Genomic DNA, 14,058 nt, shown 5'->3' with positions numbered 1-14,058 from the left:
TTTTCCATGTATCTCGGAGTTTGCGTTTATTAAATACTGCTTGTTCCACACAGATGCTGCAAGGACCCATCCCAAACATCCCCTTTTTTCAGGTGGTGCCTGTGAACTTGATGGGATTCTAGCAGGATAACGCAAACTTGGCATGAGGTACGGTGTGGAATACTACCCTTTAGCATGAGGAGGCGTGGAAATTCGGGGTGTGTTTCCAGCCATCCCATTTACATTGACCAGGACCGCTCAGTGTGTGTAGGGGAAATGGACCTACAGCCTCTACTGACTTTCAGCTTAGAAGGATAGCACTTGTGTAGAAAAGACTTAGGGGTCCCATATATTGTCAGTGTAACCAATGAAAGTTTAATAAGGTGCTTGGTGGTAGTGCTGCTAAAAGAGTAGCTGTAAAACCATTTGGTTTCTAATAATCCCCAGGAAAAATGTGAAGCAGTTCTGTTTATCTGCACCTCCTGGATTTGAAGATCAAGGATTTTACTCAGCCCTGAAAAATGCAGCCATCTTCAGAAGGCCTTGGTCTTGCTGCTGTACTCGTGTGGCAGGTAGGATGATCACTTGCTCACTGTGGCTGTGTGTGAAGTAAAAGGGGCTGTGACAGCATTCATTTCTCCCCACTTTCATTGCCTGTACCTGGGGTCACAACGTGAAGAAGCAAAGCAGCTCCTGCTGATCTCCCCACCATCAGGGCTGTGCTACTTGTAATGCCACCATCCAGGCAGGCAGGGGCATTTTCCTTCCTTTCCCCAGGACAAGGAGGTTCCAGGGACGCATTTGTGCTCTCCAGTCCTTTGTATTCTCTGCCCCAGCTCTTTATCTGTAGAAAATTCACAGCTTATCCTAAATTCACGGTGGATTCAGCAGGTACCAATATTCTACAGAATTTAAAATCCTTGCAGGAGCATCCAGCACTGTAATATAGGTTTAATTCCTGAGCCATTAGGAATAACTTGCATAACAACTGATGCCTTAGCAGTTAAAGGAGCCACCAAATCCAATTCTCTTCTCTTGAAGCTGTTTTTGTGCATCTGAAGCTCTTGACTTGGCATTAGAAATAGTCTGCTTTTTGAAATAACAAGCTGTTTAAATATAACTGCTAGTTTTTACACAGTGCTCTCCTGTCCCAGAGCTCTGCCCCATGCTGGTGGCAGCGCTGGTGGACAAAGGGAGAGAGGTCTCCAGCTGCAGAAGGGCTCAGCAGCACAGCTCAGAGAGCCGAGCCACAGCAGTGTTGTCCCTTGATCTGCTGCAATGTGTCAGAATTTCCTCTACGCCACGGATCTTTGCATCTGACCTGCAGCTCACAGAAACCAGCAGCTGTCTGAGAATCAGCTTTTGTGAGCCTTGTGTTGTTACGTTCTGTACTTCATTGGCAGAGAAAGAGCTCTTAATGAATCTAAGTCAATCACTCCTTCCAAAGAACCTGGCATGACGGCATTTAAGCAAGTGTTAAGCAAGAGTTTTATATTGTCTTAAATGAGGACTCCAGAGCTTGCCTGTAAAGTGAAAAAAAAAAAAACCAACTTTTTTTTTAACCTTTTAATCTATTTATTTTTGCTTCTTTGTGATATATAAAGGCAGCCTGGAAAGTGAACTCTGCTTCTATGTAAATTACTCTACTGGCAGCTGTACAGCAGAAATACCAGATTTTAGCTTCCCTGGTTTTGCTGAAGGACCCAGGGAAAAGTGGAGAACCTCTGGGAGTCAGCCAAAGAAATAAGATGGCAAAGCGAGTGACTGGTCTGCACAAACATCTCGCTCAGAAGGCATAAACAAATAAAAGGTTGAGCAAGCTTATACCACCACTGTGGGTGGAGGGAGACTCTGCTCTAGATGGCAAAGGCCAGCTTTGCTATCCCTGGCAGCTCCAGCCCAAGGCAGCATTAACAAAGAGCTGCAGCTGTGACAGGAAGGAGGGTTTGGGATTTTTTTTTTTTTTTTGGTCATTTTTGATGACCCAAGAACGTAAATGAGCAGATGGTGTTCAGCAATGGCCTTTTTAGAGAAATACAACATTTTGGCAACCTATCTTTAGCCAAAACTAACATATGGATTAGCAGGGGTAATTTGGTCGTAGGCAGTCCAGTCAGGAAGGACAAAAAAGCTCTTCTGACCTGCACCAGATTGATCATATTTCAAAAAGCAGATCACTTGGATAACACCTCCTCAGAAAATGCCTTGAAATTGCTTCAAGGGAGAATACAACCTTCTTCCCAATCTCTGACCTCTCTAAGCACTTGCATTTGATAACCCTTGCCCCCTCACTTCAATTATCTACACCTAATTTTCATATCCTGTTTTATTTCTCCAGTCCCCTTCTGGGATGAACAGTGCTTCCCAGAGCTCCTGCAGTGCAATTCAGGTGGATCCGAAGGAGCCTCGTGCAGAATCAGAGATGTGGAGATGTAACATAGTCTTGCACACCTGCCGTAACAAAGCAACTTAGCACCCACTAGCACAGTGTGGTCTCATTTATTTATACTGCTGCGGGAGAGAGAGACCTTTGTTAAGATCACAAATAGCAGGTAAGGGAGAAGTTAATATGGAGTGCAACTCATCAAGTAGTGTAATGAAACATAACTTCTGTTTTAATTGGTTGCTGAGGTTTTGTTGTCTTTGAATACTTCAGTCCTGCTTTAGGGGTCTCCAGGGACTGGGCTTTTGTGGGCGATGAATTAAAGGAACTGGAATATTGAGTATCTTTCCTTTTCCTTATCTTGCCAAAAAGTTGAAATTTGGAAAACCTTTTGAAAAATAACTGGAAACAGGACCTAAGCACAGTTGCTCACTGTTTCCTAGTGATTGGGGTGGGGCTTGCAGCTTTAGCTGCATCATAATTAGGTAACGACTGTATTTGTGGCCTTCCTGTGTGCAGGATGCTGGAGGTGATCTAGGAGTATCTGAGTAGACAAGGAAGAGTCTTTGGACCACTCCAGGTAAGTTCTCTTTTGTCTGTTCCCTGGGAGGTGGTTATGTTGTGCGTCCCACATCTAGCATAACTTAGGGAAGTTCAGGCTGTGAACTGATTCTTGAAGGACAACCCTCACCAGCAGCAACAAAGATGGGACAGCAGGCGCTGGCCCTGCCTGTGGAGGGGAGCAGAGCATTAAGCTCAGCCCATACTCAGGATTATCTTCCTTAATGCTCCCTATAGCTGGTGCTTGTGCTGAGTGGAGAAGCAGCCCTGAGGGTGGTGTTGGAGGAGCAGCTCAGCTGAGCAGGTGTGTGCCTAACAGCAGTGAGAGGGCTGAGCCTGTGCCTCTGGGGGGGCTTCTGCCGTGCCCTCAGGACCCCCATAGTAAGTGCTGCCCTTTGCACAGACAGTGCCTTTTCTCTGGCTCTCATGTAGTGAGCTGCAGGAGGGCTTGCCCTTAGTGTGTGTGTGGGGGGCGTTCAAAATGATCCTTAGCAGTCCTTTCCCCACACAGTCCACGTGGGGGAAAAGTATTTGATCTCTTGGCCCAAACTCAGCTCTAAAGCTGGAAGTATGCATTGCTGCAAGAGAGAGGATGAGGAGAAAAGACAAGGACACAGTGGCTGATTGATAGAAAGACTGGGGAAAGCTTAAGACAGAACCAGGGCAGCAGACAGATGAGGGGTGTAGGTCTGGTGTAGCGACCCAGCTGCATGATGGAGAGAACATGTGGCTCTGGTGAGCTGGTCCTTGATAGGTGCACTGCAGCAGAGGGCACCAGAAAGCAAGAGAAACTTTGCTCTGTGCTAACAGCTTGTGAAATACTGATGTCTTCGTGGGTTACAAAGACCGAGGGTGCTGGTGATGGGATTGGCTTTGTGGGAAGGAACGGCGAGGAAAGACTTGACAGTCCTCTGTTGCGTACTTTAACTTATCCCGAACACAGGCAGCGTAACGGCCACGAGCTCTTGGCATCCGAGCTCAAACGCACGCTGTGGTGTACCTTCGGTGTAACTCCTGTGTGTGGCAGAGGCACTGCGCCCTATGGTATCTCGGGGCCTTCCAGAATGCTGAACGCTTGGGAGTTCCCCGAGGCAGGGAAACGGGTCCCTGTATACCTGTGCGCATCCTCTGAATCCCGCAGAGGCTGCTCCTGGCGCTGGTGCAGTCGGGCTCGAACAGAAAGCTGATCTGTGCGGAGGGCGATGCTGTCTCCCGGCCCTCTTCCTCTGCGGAATGCCATCAGCATGACATGCCCACCCCTAACCCTGCCTGCAGCTGACCCGTCCCGGGGGAGGTGCGGGGACCCCCGGGGGGGACCTTCCCCAGCGCTCTGCCCGCTCCTCCAGCCCCCCTGCCCCGGCTCCGCTCCCCTTGCGCGGCAGGAGACAGGGAGGAGGCCGAGCCCAAGGCAGTCTGCTCCCGGCCCGGCCTCCTGCTTTCCCCGCCGTGGGAGGGGTCGGGCTGCGCGGGGCCGGGGCCGCTCCCGCCCCTTCCCGGCCGGTGCCGGTGCCCGTCCCCCGGTCCTCGCGGTCGGGCGGCGCCTGTGGCGGGCGGCGCGGCGGAGGGGAGTTTCCAGGAAGTGGCCATATTGGATCCATTCAGCCGCATCCACCCGCGGCGGGGAGAGCCGCGCTCCCGCCGCCGGAGCCGCGCCAGCCCCGGCCATGGCCGCCACCGACCTGGAGCGCTTCTCGGTGAGCAGCGGGGGGGGGGGGGGCGGCCCCGCTCTCGTACGCGCGTCTCCTCGGGCGAATAACTTGGGTTTTTTTTTTTTCCTGAAGAGGGGGGGGAAAACCCCAAACAACCCCAGCCGGTAGCGCGGTCAGGGCAGCCGGGGGGACGCGCCGGACGCCGGCTCCGTGTGCGCGGCTTGCGGGGTGTCCGGCGGCGGCAGAGCCGGGAGGGGGCCGGTGGCTGCGGGGGGGGGGTCTCGGGAGAGGGACGAAGCCGGTGTCCTCGGCCTCGGCGGGGTGCGGGGAGAGTCCTTGCGGGAAGGTCCTGCCCTGCGCCGTGGGCTGGAGGGTACGGCGGCTGCAAGGCTCCGCGGCCTCGGTGCTTGGTGTGATGCTGAAACCGGTAACGAAAGCCTTTCGTGACCCCTCCTTGGATGTCCGAGATGCTCGTAAAGGGTATCCGATACCCGTGTGTCCGCCAGGCATACAGTACCCCGCAAAGAGGGGCGGAAAGAAACGGGGTCAGACCTCCCTAAATAAGAATAGTTTACATACCACTGGTATCCAAACACTTGAAACAGTGACTAACTTAACGGTGTGTATATAACACTGTGAGAGACACACCGATTCAAACACGGGGAAAGCAAACCCTTGAGGCTAACTGGTCTCTGAGCCAATGTATGAAGAATGCTGTACAGCAAATATGGAGCGTGACCTGTGCACCACCGCCTCTCTGCAACTCACATGTTGTATAACTGCTATCGGAAGTCAATCTGGCTAAAATCTGTGTCGGCTTAAAACTATTCTTTGTCTAAGGCTTGAATTTTTTGTTGTTGTTGGAAGGCTGTTCTGATTAAATAATAGCTCGGCGATGCATCTTGCAGCCTTTCAGAGCTAAAAGCATTTTTACCACATAAAATAGCATAGCTCTCAAAAGTCAAAAATGTCTGGTGTGATACTGCTAAATAAATGGGAACAGCGGTGGTGGTTGACTGAATTATAGGCATGCCGTTTGAGCACAAACAAGTCCCTGCTACTGTTTTCTCTGTAAACTACTTTTTGCCAAGAATCTCAAACTCTGCTTCATTTCTTTGAATCCCGGCCCAAAAGTTTCCAGCTCAAGAATGAATTTGCAAGACTGTAACTTACTTAAAACTTGCATAAAGGAAAATTGATGGTGGGCTCTTATTTAAGAAAACAAATGCCTCTAGGCTCTGAGGAGAGGGGATTAAGGTAAAGTCTCAGTGGCAGAGAATGGAAACGCGGTAACTGTCTCACAGCAACTCTTTCTACATTTGTATCTTATATAAATACTTTTAATTTGCTGAGCCTGCTGGTGCCTGCGCAGGTTTTCATAGGTGTTAAAAGAACATAAAATATTGCCTAGCCTGGGAGAAAACGGAATTTAATCTTGCATTCTTTGGTGTGGGTACTTTAATGCTTGGTGTACTTGCGTCAATACTCTGTCACTTTTATTTAAAAAAAAAAAAAAAAAGGGAAGGAAAAAAGTTCCCGAAGGTGCTTGGCGCTCGTTTGGGCACCAAAGTGAAATGGCTGGGCTCCAATGTGACTTCAGTGCCCAGCTCCATTAGGAGAAAATCTGCTTGCTTGGTGCAGGGAGCTAGGGTGGGTTCATAGGGATCTGCAGGGCCAGCAGATCTCTCTTTGGACTAATTTGCCTTTCGCCTGGAACCATGGACCTGGCAGAAGCGGATGGGAGAGCAGCATCTCACTTCCATTTGATGCAAGGCAGAGGACTGTCCCAGCTGCTGTTCCCTTTATCCTCAGTGCATGTCTCTGCTCTGATGCTGTTCCTCCAGCACTGTCATGGAAACCTCATGATTAAGGTGTTCCAAGTTGTTCTTTCTTTAGGGTTTGCAGCTTTTTTTGGTGCCACTTTATATCAGCTTGCCTCAGTTTCCTGAGCGTAAAGTCTGGGTGGGAATAGCTTGTTACTGCCAAAGAGAGGTGATGATAGATTCATTTATTTTTTCCAGCTGTTTGTATCTGCAGTGGGAAGTAATGTTGAAAAAGCCACTGAAGGAGGTTTTTGATCTACAATAGGTCATGCTATTCAGATTGGTGAAGCTATTTATAAGTGTCCAGCTGACACTGACATCCTGGAATGTAGTGACCCTTAGGTTTGGATAATGTGTTTTCAAAACTCCCCAGATGCATGCTTCCCTTGTACAGTCCTCCAGAACGCCTCTGTCTCCAGCACAATAAAGTTCCCTTGAAGTGCTGCTGTTGGAAATGACCAACAAAAGCAAATGAAAGGAAGCTTGCCCATAGAAAGCTGTCTCTAAGGCAGCAGAATCACACCAGTGGTGCTCAAGACCGCCTTTGTTTTTGTGAATGTAGTGCTTGTGAGAGAGATTGGCTTCAGCCCCTGGAGACTGAAGTTTTCTGCTGATCTGACATGAGATTGTGGCTCACCACTGCTGTGTTCAGGGCTTGGTCTGCAGGCATCACTTCTAGATACCTGAGGCCAGCTGTCTTCATTACAGCTACCACCAGAGCGGGAAGAAAGCTGATAAAGTTTGGTTCAATTATGAAATACTTTACTTTGTCATCAAAGCTCAGAGCTTCTCCATTGCGTGTTCTGGCCAGTGCGGAGTTGGAGCAGGCACCGGCAGCATCAGCAAGGAAGTTGGTATGTTGAGCGGGAAACAGCCCAACCACCACGTGCAAGCGGAAGCCAGAAAGTGCATGAAATGCATCGAGGAAATGCAGAAGCTCTGGAGGAAGCTAGAAAAGCTGGAAGAAGAAATGACTGAAGATGCATAGGAGAAAAATGGGATAAGATGTGAGAATGAGACTGTAAGACGGTTTTGCTTTTGAGAAGCTTTTGCAAACCCCCAAATCCATTGCTTTCTCCCATCGACCTCCCAAAATTCTGTCACTTAATGATCTGCATTAACCCATTGTCTGACTCGGAGGTGCAAACGCAGTTGCTTGGGCTCGAAACTAAGCAGCTGCGCGCTCTCAGACGTGTGCATGTGAGAAGGAGCAGGTGTCCTCAACCTTAAGGTTGGGCTGAAATAAGAATTTAACATTATGCCATAAGTTTGAAAATGTCATGACTGATTGCTCTGCATACCGTGACTGTGTGCATGGACAAGGGATTTGTGAGCATCGATGCCCAGTGAAGAGAGCGCTGGGTGCATGCACGTAGCTGTGTGTGAGTTGTGGTTGTGGGGTGACTGTCTACATGCAGTCAGTCCTGAGAAGATGTCCCTTCACGTTAGTGATTGATGGCTAGGCTTTTACTGGGAGCTTTACTATAAATTAATGGTCCTTAGAAGATCTTGCCAGAAAAAGCACCACTTTATACAGAGGAAAGCTGAATAACGTTTTCCTCACTGGAAAGAGACAATGGGGTTTGTGGCAGCGAGCTGCTGAGCGGTGCGTGTGGGTCTGGCCCGTTTGGCAGCTTCATGTGAGCGTTACCTGTTTACACACCACTGCCTTCTTGTGACCCGCTCCAACAACGCGGGAGGAGAGGGACCTTTGAACAGTGCCTGTTCCTGCCATAACTGTCTGGGTTGTGGTAAACTTCATGCATTGCTGCTGTTTTCTGTAAGCTCGTGTTTTCTCTTATTGACTGCACAGCCTACACCCGCTCCTCCGTGTGAAGGGGCCAGTGTTATACCTTAGCCCGTGGAAGGTAGGCATGAGGAGTGGGCTGAGAACAGCTCTGTGTGCCGTGCCTAGAGCAGAACGGTTGCCAGAAGACCTATCACTGCAGGTCCTAAGCATAGGCTTACATTTTCTTTTAATCAAACTCTCAAGGAAAATGTTTCCAGTGGAAACGGGTTTGTTTGGATTTGGCTATTCCCCCTGCCCTGTTTTTTTGCCCAGCTAGTGGCACCGTTTGGAAGTTCCAGGGTTAAATTTCCTTGTCTGTTTTTGTCATTTAATTATTTTACCTTTAGCCTGGAAAAACTCAAGTGATTCCCCCATGCAGTGTGGAACAGAAGTGACAGATTTTTCTCCAAGCTGGTAACGCCACCAGGAAGCGGGCCCAGCAGGAGCAGCCCTTTCCCTCCCTGCCCTGGCCAGCTCTTCTGCCTATAGCGTATGCTTTTTTGGGAAGGAGGGATGGAGAAAATGGTCTTCTACTGGAGGAGACAAATTGGTGGTTGCCTCTCCGAGCCCCGCATTCCCTCCCCGGGAGGCTCGCCTGTGCTCATACAGGAAACCAGCTCTGACTGTTTCAACCACAGGACCAATTAGCTCAACCACAGTTCATCACAGTTAAACACTTATTTTGAATGTATGTGCTGGGAACAAATGTTGCCCAGAAAAAGATTTTTTTTATTTTTTTTTTCCCTCTCTCTCCTTCCCCACTGTGGTGCTGTTGCTGTTGGTGAATCCGGAGCGCCTCTTCCTCTTGCAGCAGAGATGCAACATGTTGTTCTGCGTGGGAGCTCCAGAGCTGCTCTTAACTGCTCGTAATCACAGCGAGCGCTGAGGCAGTGGGTGGAAGGACGTGAGCTGGCAAATGCTGAAGCCGTGTGTGCCCTCTGCATCGACAAAACAAATGAAAGCCTGAAGAATAACTCTCTTTCAGGAGGCCGGCACGGTGTCAGGGCTTGTTGTCAGTGCTGTGGTGGCAGCTGTCAGCCAGTCTCCAGTGTTGCTGGAAGGCCAAAAGCTCCCTAAATATTATCTTCTGTAGCAGAATACCAGTGCTGTCACCAGCTGCAGGGAGAGACGCAGCCCTGTCTCCGAGTGCCCCCGCTGTCCCCAGTCCTGTCGTCTCGAGGCACCACCGTGCAAACGAAGTGCTCTGGGGACGGGGCTGTTTTTCTGTCCGCAGGAGCGGTGGTCGTGCTTGTTTCCTTGTGCTCCTTTGGCTCGGAGGTTGGGAGGGGAAGAAATGGCACGATGCTGAATCGGCTTTTCCTGGGTTGTGCAATTAAGAGGAAGGAATTTGGGAGGCCACGGGACTGAGGGAGATGTGCAGGGCGTGGGCACGCTGTTTGCACTCTGCCTGTGCGGGGTAGGGGCACATGTATGTGACTAACTTTTATTCAGAACGTGTCCTGGGCACATTTCAGGCTGTGGATGGGAGAAGCTGCTCTGCTTGTTTCAGATTAGCTGCCACCCTTAGAAATAATGTTGTCCTGTCCCGTATTTGTGTTCATTTACATGCCGCCTGTTTGTTTCTCCCTTTCCCCACTTCCATGTAGCTGCAGCGAGCTTTGGGTTTATACCTGGAGCTTTGCACTTGTATTCATGCATTGTAAAAGTGTCAGATGGGTAGGAGAGCCCATCTCTGCTCCCAGAGCAGCTCAAGTGAGGGGAAAAAAAAATAAAAATCCTGGAGGTGCTGCTTCTCCTCAGTCCCAGCCATGTGCTTTCTATCCACAGCCTCTTCTCTGGCAGAAGCAGCCGTGCTAACCTCCGACTTGTGACATTTGGATGCAAAAAGTGGAGCCAGGCAGGGAATCAGCACCCTCCAAAATAGGGTGACAGTGGAGATTTTCAGAGGGCTGGGGGAGAACGGTGTCAGTGAGAACCACGAGCTTCTTGGATGCATCCCTAGTCGCCGCTCTCGGCTTGCGGGCTGACCAGGGCCCGTAGGGTCGGGGTTGTGGAGGCACCACTTTGTTTAGATGTTCAGATTCCTTTGTGAAGCCAAAAAGTGTCCGTCTCCCACACACATGAAATTCCAGAGATGTCAGGCAGCTAGAGAGAGGTTCCCATGGAGCACCCTGCCTCAGGGCTCTTGCCCTCTCTGGCTCACACAGCCTCAAAACCTGATTGTCGCAGGGAGCTGCAGAGCAAGGGAGCCTGGGCTGGATTTCCATCGGGGGACTTGGGGCTGCTCCTGTCCTCTCCTTGCCGTTGCACGAGGTGCTGTGATGAGTCTGTGCCACCGCCGCATTACGTGCGCAAGGAAGCATGCGGGGAATGTCTCCCAAGTCCTCCACAGGCAAAGAGCATTTCGGCTGTTTTTTGCTGTAACGGAGAGGCAGGACGCATCCCTTGGCTGAGTTCATGTCTGCCTGCAAAGGACTGTACAGGCATGCCTTCAACTGCGGGCTGGTGTGAAGCGTGTTCCCAGAGCCCGTGTTGTTCACGCTGGAAAACTGAACCTTCCCGCAGCAGCAGCCAGGGTTGCTCAGGTTGGTCACTGGGAGAGGAGACGGACCACGCTGTGCTAAATAGTGTTTATGTTCCTGCCTGGTGTGCGTGGGGCAGCACTGCGATCGCGGAGCAGCTCGGGTCGGAGGGACATCGCTGGGTGTCTCGCCCAGACCCTGCTTCCAGCAGGCTGCTCCGGGCCTTGGATCCTAATCCAAGTTGATCCTGGCTTTCAGCTCTGCCACAGTAAAAGGGTTGCCTGAAAAAGGGCTGCTGGATCTGGCTTCCCAGAAACATTCTCCTTTCTCTGTCTTCTGCAGCAGAGATGTTTCCAGCTTGTATTGGTGAATATAGGTTTATTCAGTAGTTTCACACAAAACAAAGAGCTCCTTCAGCTTATCTTTTTGCTGTACGCTTTTTTCAGATACAGGTTTTCTTTTTCTGTTGCCTTGAGTCTTCAGATTAAAGGTATTCTGTGCTAATATACTTTGAGGCTTTCTGGAGGCATGTGTTAATAGGATATATAGCAGTCAGGTTATTAGCACGATGACTCTGGTTTAGCTGTTGGAGCTGAGTGGCTGTTGTATGTAAAACTTCTTTCTGGTGTCTTCCGGGCGGTATCATAAAGGAAACTTGTCCAGTAGCTGGAAGTGCTGTTTGTGGAGATGCTGTGAGATGGTTGCATAAGGCAAACTGGGAAAAAGCATACAGTAGTGACCAAAACTCTTGGGTTCCCATTATATCTCTGTTCCCTTGTCTAAAAATATACTGAATAATAGTATTTATTGTAATTGGGCAATAAATTCTGGAAACGTATGTGGGAATTAGCTATGTTTATTTTAAGCGGTAACTAAAACAAATAATCTTGGTGGCTGATATCCAACATGGCTTGTTCGGCATGATGGGGATCCAGATCCTTTTCCCCTCTTTGCCATTTCTTTCAAACTGCCCCAAGCCTTTTCCGTGCCGCTCCTTAGGGGCAAGCGCTCAGTTGCTCTCTTGGCTTTGTCCCATGGCCATTTGTATTTGCCAGGTGTCTCCTCCTCTTCCTCCTGGTAGGATGGTGGGGAAGGGAAGAGGTCCTGCTGGTCAGATCAGTTGAGTGCAAGCCGGGCGTGCATCTGCTGCCTTGGGTGAACTCGGGAAAGTCTCTTACTAGATAAGGTGATAAGATTAGTCTCTTGTCAGGGTCAATTGTGAAATTCCATTAAATTAAAAGCCTTGGCACCTTCTGAATAAATAATTTTGAAAAGAAATGAACTGGGGTAGTCTGGTGGGTTCTTGTTTGTCGATATTTTGGGTTCTTTGTCAACAGACTGAAGGAAAAGTTATGTTTGTGTTTTGGACTTTGCTTTACTTGGTTTTCAATAGCTCATGGGGGATGGAATTCTCAGGCTGATGAAAAGCTGAACTTTCTCATCCTTTAAGGTCATTTTGGAGGAAATGTCTCTCATTTTTGGTTCCATAGTTTTCTCTGTTTTAACCAACTTTCCTTATTCTCAAAGGCAACGTTCATGTTTGCAAAACATTGCGTGCATAATGCTCAGCAAATTCTGTTTGCTCCTTTGTAAACTCTCATCAAGGGCTCGTGATAGGGGTCAAAATGCATGCTTAATCCTCTCTTGATAAGAAAGACCTCACAATTAATTAATTAGGCTTCATAAATGTTACAGGGAAATGTTGTAGGGAAATTGTTAAATAACAGCTTAAGAAAAGGGAATTTGCTTTTAGTGTAAAAAGTCAGAGAGGAACTTAAGCCAGAAACAGTCAGTTTGTTTGCAGAAAATTAAAACCGATGTTGCATTCACAGGTTGTGAATGTATCATCTTGGATGTATGTTGTATAAGAAGAGATGAGAAGCTTTACTCTCCCTTCAAACTTAGCTCTGAAAGTCAGCGAAAACTGCTGGTTTAAGCCTGTGCCAATTCATTTTATTCTGTAGGTGTGTGTAGGATTTTTATTTTATATTTTGTGGTTTGTTGGTTGTTATTTTTTAAAGGAGGAAAGGCTGCTGAGACTGAAGCAAAGCCCAAGGCAGTGCCTGCAGTTCAGCTGTTTGCTCGCAAATGCTAAAGCGAGCAGGCTGGTGCAGAAGGGGAACATGTCGAGTGTGCAGGTGCCTGCCCCTGGCTTGCTGCTGGGAGTGCTCAGCGTCCAGCGTATTGCTGGGGTGTCGGTACAAGGTGTGCCGCAGGAATCAAAACACCGCTTTGGCACCAGTAGTTTGGATACAGGAAGGCAGTTAAGGAGTTTGCGTAAGGAGTTCCTCCCTTAAAAAGAGTTTGGCTTTCTCTGTCCACCTTTTTATGGGTAGGTGACTACAGCGCCGGTTCAGCACGCTGGATCTTTACAGGGGTGCAGCTGAGCGTTTTTTTCCCTGAGATTAGCCTGGGGTCTATGGGATGCTGTGAAACATTGATACTGGAGCAGTGACTTTAATTTTTTTTTTTAATTTTTGTTTTCCCAAGATGCTGAGCATTGCTCTTTGCAATGCCCTCACTGGTCTCAGGGTTTATGAATAGCTCTTAAAAATGGGTCCGAAAGCTTTCAAGAAGGGCATCACTTCTTGATAATCTTTAGTTAGCCCTAAAGGAGAGAACCTCAGCTTTTGTCTCTTCTTGCCTCTGTAATGTAAAGTGGCTTTCACTTTTATTTGACGGGTCTTGGTGGTGACTCCATATCTGGTTTCTTCAGTGATGTTTTTGCCCGCCTGGAGTGCAGCTGGGAGCCGGGAGGAATATGAATAAAGGCTCAAGTGTCTGGGAAAATTCTTGGCATTCTTAGGAGATTGGTTTAAAGGGGGGCTGGGAATTGTTAGTTTGGATTTTTTAAATTTTTTTTTTTTTTTTTAGCATGAGGTTTTTATTGGGGGAGACTGCAGGGTGGGCTGGGAGCTTGCTGTTGGGAGCATGCAGCAACTGGAGATGACAGGCTGAAATGGCGTCGTGTACATGGAGGGATGGCTTGGACGTGGCTGTGCTCTGGTGCGCTGCACATTGGAAAAGAGAAGGAAGCAAAGGCCACTGGGGCTTTGCCTCGCTGCTGCTGGAGGGCAGAGCAGTGTTAGGCATCAGAGCGTTACTGTTTACAGTTCAAGCCTACCGTGTGAGGAAAGGCTGAGAGAATTGGGTTTGTTCAGCCTTGAGAAAAGAAGGCTTAGGGGAGACCTCATGACCGTGTTCCAGTACTCAAAGGGTGGCTACAAAGATGATGGAGACTCCCTTTTTACAAGGCGTCACATGGAAAAGACAAGGTGTAATGGGTGCAGCTTACTCCTGGGGAGATTCCAACTGGACACAATGAGAACAATCAGCTGTTGGAATAGTCTCCCTAGGGAAGTGGAGGATTCTTCAACACCAGGGATTTTAA

General features: G+C 48.9%; 1 protein-coding gene across 1 annotated transcript in view; it reads left to right on the top strand.

Moving 5' to 3' along the window:
• The first annotated feature begins 4,423 nt into the window (after positions 1 to 4,423).
• The window catches only part of SEPTIN8 (septin 8), a 36,301-nt gene continuing 26,666 nt past the window's right edge, over positions 4,424 to 14,058 (top strand). Inside the window, exon 1 of the mRNA XM_075766556.1 lies at positions 4,424 to 4,617. Coding sequence (XP_075622671.1) covers positions 4,588 to 4,617 — 30 coding nt within the window. The 5' untranslated portion in view covers positions 4,424 to 4,587. The remainder of the gene's footprint in view (positions 4,618 to 14,058) is intronic.

Source organism: Balearica regulorum, chromosome 14, assembly GCF_011004875.1.
Source record: "Balearica regulorum gibbericeps isolate bBalReg1 chromosome 14, bBalReg1.pri, whole genome shotgun sequence".
NCBI lineage: Eukaryota > Metazoa > Chordata > Aves > Gruiformes > Gruidae > Balearica > Balearica regulorum.
The sequence above is the reverse complement of the archived record's forward strand: the minus strand, read 5'-3'. Positions and strand labels throughout refer to the sequence as shown.